The sequence below is a fragment of the Episyrphus balteatus genome, chromosome 3 (genome assembly GCF_945859705.1).
Source record: "Episyrphus balteatus chromosome 3, idEpiBalt1.1, whole genome shotgun sequence".
Classification (NCBI taxonomy): domain Eukaryota; kingdom Metazoa; phylum Arthropoda; class Insecta; order Diptera; family Syrphidae; genus Episyrphus; species Episyrphus balteatus.
The window spans coordinates 82096394-82101629 of record NC_079136.1 but is presented as its reverse complement, the minus strand read 5'-3'; the positions used below and the strand labels follow the sequence as shown (position 1 = coordinate 82101629).

General features: G+C 35.7%; 1 protein-coding gene across 1 annotated transcript; it reads left to right on the top strand.

Moving 5' to 3' along the window:
• Positions 1-511: 511 nt before the first annotated feature.
• On the top strand, positions 512-3607 carry LOC129915112 (piggyBac transposable element-derived protein 4-like). The gene is made up of 2 exons (XM_055994576.1): positions 512-1466; positions 3426-3607. The coding sequence occupies exons 1-2, from the start codon at positions 512-514 to the stop codon at positions 3605-3607; spliced, it is 1137 nt and encodes a 378-aa protein (XP_055850551.1).
• Positions 3608-5236: the final 1629 nt, after the last annotated feature.

Here is a 5236-nt window from a genome sequence, read left to right as displayed (position 1 = left end):
CCTCCAAATTAGTTCAGCAGTGCAGAGAGGAACTCTCATTGCTGAGTGGAAGCCTCACAATCACTCTCATCTGGATCCCAGGTCACAGTGGTTTTGAAGGCAATGAAAAGGCAGATGAACTGGCCAGGCAAGGATCGGCCCTTCATGAGTCTCTAGCAGAAATAGTTAACATCCCCATGGGAGTCATAAAGGGCGATATCTTCTTAACCCTAGACGGTTATCCTTCGTCGAATCGACGAACACCTCTTTTAGTTTTCATGATTTCTCTTAAACTGTTCAACCTTTTTTATTCTTCTTTCTTACAATGTCAGTTGGCTGTGTTCTCTACAAGTGAACGGACGTATGCTTTTCTGCGGTCGCCAGAAATATTTTATTTTTTTTATTTTTTACAGGTATGTTCGTCAAAACGACGAAGGATAACTTTTGTGTGATTTTTTTTCTTTTTGTGTGTTTGTTAGTGTTTTTGTTACTTTTTGTTTTTTTTGTGTTGTTTTGGTTACAGAAGTATAAAATGAGTTCCAGTCAACTAGTTGAAGATATTGAAAAATTTCTTGAGTTATGCGAAGACTATGGGTCCGATGGCGAAGATTTTGGAAGTACGGTAAATGAAGAAAATGTTGATATGGAGGATGAAGAAGAACACGACTCTGAAGGCACCTCGGAGGAGGAGGAGGAGGATATTTTTGATTCTGACGACGAAGATAATATTCCCCTGAACTTACTAAGGAAAAAAATTGGTATAATAGAATTTACAAAAATTGTTCTTCGTGGGAAAAATAAACACAAGTGGTCCTCAAAAAAAGGTAAAAGTCATAGATATGGTATGAATGTAGTGCACCAGGCTCGGGGTCCAACACGCGAATGTAAAAACATAACTGAACCTCTGAAGTGTTTTCAATTATTTATAACGGATGACATTTTGAGTGAAGTAGTGCAATGGACAAATGCTGAAATCAATGTACGAAAAAAAGATTTGGTCAGTAGCACAGCGCAAACACGCGAAACCGATTTAGATGAGACAAAAGCCTTGGTTGGTGTTTTATGCTTGACAGCAGTTTCTAAGAGTAACCACCTCACTTCCGACGAACTATTTGACTGCAGCTATAGTGGATCGCGCTACGTTTCGATAATGACCAAAGCAAGATTCAAGTTCCTTTTATCCTGCTTACGTTTCGATGATAAAGCTGTCCGTCTTCGAATTTGTAACGATAAATTTGCTTCAATAAGGAAAATATGGGATATGTTTATTCAAAAATGTCGACAAAACTACACTCCTGGTTCCTATTTGACAATTGATGAGCAGCTTTTAGCTTTCCGTGGAAAATGTTCCTTCAGGATGTACATTCCTAATAAGCCCGCAAAATACGGTTTGAAAACAATAATGATGTGTGACAGTGGCACAAAATATATGGTGGACGCAATGCCTTACTTAGGAAAGGGTTCAAACACTGGCGATCTGCCTCTTGGTGAGTTTTATGTAAAGGAACTAACAAAAACAATTCATGGCTCAAATAGAAATATAACTATGGATAATTGGTTTACCTCTGTAAATCTGGCAAAATCGTTTTTATTAGAGCCATATAAATTGACAATAGTTGGAACCTTACGAAGCAACAAAAGAGAAATTCCCAATGAAATGAGGAATCAAAAAGGGCGGAAATGCCAAACTTCTGCGTTTTGTTACGACAAGGAATTGACTCTGGTCTCATACAAGCCAAAACCATCGAAAATTATTTTTTTGCTGTCATCTTGCAATGAAGAAGGCACTATAAACCCTACGTCAAAAAAGCCTCATATGGTAGAGTTTTATAATCAAACGAAGGGAGGTGTTGACACATTTGATCAAATGTGCAGTGTGATGAGTTGCTCTCGAAAGACTAACCGATGGCCTATGTGTCAGTTTTATGGGATGTTAAACATGGCTTTCATAAATAGTTATGTCATTTACACTCATAACATGTTTGACAGCTAACAAAAACCCTTGAATAGACGGGATTTTATGAAAAAATTACATTGCGATCTTGTTGAGCATTATACTACACGGAGACTTGAAGCGCCTACTCTTACATCTAACTCAAGAACTAAAATTGAAAATGTTTTGGCTGAAAATAAGAAAAAAGAACAAAATATTTTAGAAGAACCAAAACGGGAAAAAAGAGACAAATTTGCGGATTTTGTCCATATTCAAAGAGACGAATGACGAAGTCGTCCTGTTATAAGTGCAAAAAAAGCACAAAGTGGTGAGCACAAAGTTGAAGTCTGTGCCTCTTGTATATAAAATTTTTTTTTATTTATTTTTTTTTGTTTATTTAGTTGATATGGATATATACTATTTATTTATGTAATAATTTTGAAGGTGCTTTTAATTTATTGTTTTTTTTTTTTATTTTTTTTTTTAACCAATGGCTGTTAATGTAACAAAATGAAGTGATATAGTTTAATTTTAATTTTAAGCCCAAAAAAAGTCGATATCTGAAATAAATATAGTTTATACTTTTTGAAATATGCCTAAGTGTCCTATTTAAAAATTTCAGGTCAAAGGTAAGTCAAAGTCCGGAGTACGCAGGTTTTAAAGTGGGCTTCGTCGATTCGACGAAGCATAACCTTAGTGTGTGTTAAATAAGGATAACCATCCAGGGTTAAAATACCTAGCAAGAGCCAACAATAGGTGGCACAACTTGACTAGCTGCGTCATATCCAGAAAAATCTGGCCCACCTATAATAAATCCAAAACATATGACCTAATCTCTAGACCCAGAAAAGAAATTAACAGGATCGTTGCGGTATGTACGGGACATTGGCCGATAGGAGAACACGCAGCAAAGCTTGATGACCCAAATAGCGCAAAATGCGCCGTTTTGATACCAAAACTTGTGAAACCTGTGAGTTATAAATGGGTTAATTGGAATAAAGTGATTTCAATACATACGATTGAAATCACTTTATTCCAATTAACCCATTTATAACTCACAGGTTTCACAAGTTTTGGTATCAAAACGGCGCATTTTGCGCTATTTGGGTCATCAAGCTAGGCTGCTTATGACCGCCATCTCTACCTACCTACCTAACTGTTGCAAAAAAAAAAAATGGAACAGCCGCATATTGCTTTTAAGGATAATCGAGGTTCTGGTGGTGGAAGCAATTAAATGTCTGAACAAATGGTTGAAGCAATTAAAGCTCATATCAATAGCTTCCCGGCTTACGAAAGTCACTACTCGAGGCGTGATACAAGGTGCAAATATTTTCATGCCGATTTTATAGACTATTATATACAATCTATTCCGTACACAAAATCCGACATTGTCATTATACACAATTTTTTAAATTTATTTAAATGTTTATACTTATTTTGTTTTTGTGGTAGGCATGAACATAAAATTCAAGAAACCCAGAGTTGATACGTGCTTTCAAAATAAAAATTGAAGCAGCAAAACATGATGGAGCCCAGGATCTCGAAATCCTTCAAAGCGAATTGAATCAACATCATGCTATGAAGGACTTAGCGTACGAAATCAAAAAGGAAGGCAAAATGCTGGCCAAAAGGAATCCCGAAATGAAGGTTTATGCATTTGACCTTCAGCAGTGCCTCCCTACGCCGTTTCTCTGAAACTCGGTAAGTTTTTATAAGAGACAGTTGTGGACTTATAACATCGTCATATTTTCAAGTACTTTACTGCTCGTCATCATTTCAGGCTATTATTTAAAAATGCCAAAACCGAAGCAATACAAAAAAGAAGATCTGCAAAATGCATAAATGCAGTTGAAGACGGAATGTCAAAAAAAAAAATGACATCAGCATTTAACGTTCCACGCACAACTTTAATAAACTGGTCAAAAGGAAGAATTCGAAATCGTTTTGACCGCTGAGGAAGAGCTACAAATTCTTAATTGGATTACCACGAAAGAGGTTTTTCAAGACGAAAAGAAGACATTCAAAATAGTGTGATTGAGTTTCTGAAAAAAACTCTAACAAAAACCCCTTTCAAAAACTATACCTCAGGGGAAACGTGGTACAGAAGTTTTCTAAAACATCTTCGACAGTTTCCGAAAATGATATCCGAGAGTGATGGTTAAGGCAAATTGAGGACTACCTTTTAAGAACCGGGAATACAGATATTTTGGAGGATCCAAGTCGAGTATTTAATGGGGATGAAACCAATATCTTTCTCCATCCAAAAAAGAGTAAAGTTTTAGCTCCAAAGGAAGTAAAAAACGTTTATGAAATAGACAAAGAGAATCTTACTGTGATGTTCACATTTTCGACCTCAGGAATCGTGAACCCTCCTACGATAATCTATCCTTATTTAAGAATTCCTGCTGAAGTTGGGAATTCGATTCCTGACTGAGGCATTTAAACAGGCGAAAGTGGTTGTGGTTTTTAAATACTTTAAAAACATTCTATATCTTAGTTTTGGTGAAAAATGGAACAAAATTTCCCATATTATTATATTTAGATGGTTTTACTGACTTCAGTGCGTTTTATTCGTCGGCCCAGCTGATCTTATTTCAAAGTGCACACTACACAATCAAAGCAGATATTTGAAACCCATCCCTAAGCATCGTGGTGTTTCCACCGCGATCAATATTTCTATCTGAAAGAAATCGTCTTCGAGTGCAGTTTTACTATAAGAATTTTTAATCTCATACATACATACATACACTATCGATTAGTTCTTTCTTCAAATCGCTAAAAAAAAACCTTGAAAGAAAAAAAAAACTAATCAGATTCATTGTTATCGGTGAGTTGTTCTTCATTCATTTTAAAGTATTAGAACTAGGAATTAATTTATCAAATCCTTAGGACAAATCTCGATTTCGATACATCGAGCCTCAAAAGGCGAAGGAAAAAAAAAGCAGTCAGTGCGAGTAAAGAAAGAGTTATCCAGAAGCAACTACATTATTGAAGAGGAGGAATATTCGTTGTTTACATTAGATGATTACGCAGTAACAGAAGCAAACTCGCTTAACTCGCGGAACGAAAACAATTACAAACCAACCACAAAAATATCGGAGCTTATGGAAGATATTAAGTACAATATTTGTGCTCTAAAAAAGAATGAATACGAAAATATTTTTAAAGAAAATAGAAAACAATATGTTTCATCAGGTTTTTAAGATTGAGTGGGGATTTGGGATACTTCTACTAGGGCTTCTATAAAAGGAAATTTCGTTGTTACCGACGAGCACAGTCGATTACGAACACTAACCATATAACATCATGTTTTTTGAAGAGGAG

What these genes read in the sequence shown, in the direction of transcription:
- LOC129915112 (XM_055994576.1), top strand. Translation starts at nt 512, where the DNA reads ATGAGTTCCAGTCAACTAGTTGAAGATATTGAAAAATTTCTTGAGTTA. An exon ending in CACTGGCGATCTGCCTCTTG is followed by an intron (nt 1,467 to 3,425) that starts GTGAGTTTTATG and finishes TAAAAATTGAAG; the next exon opens with CAGCAAAACATGATGGAGCC.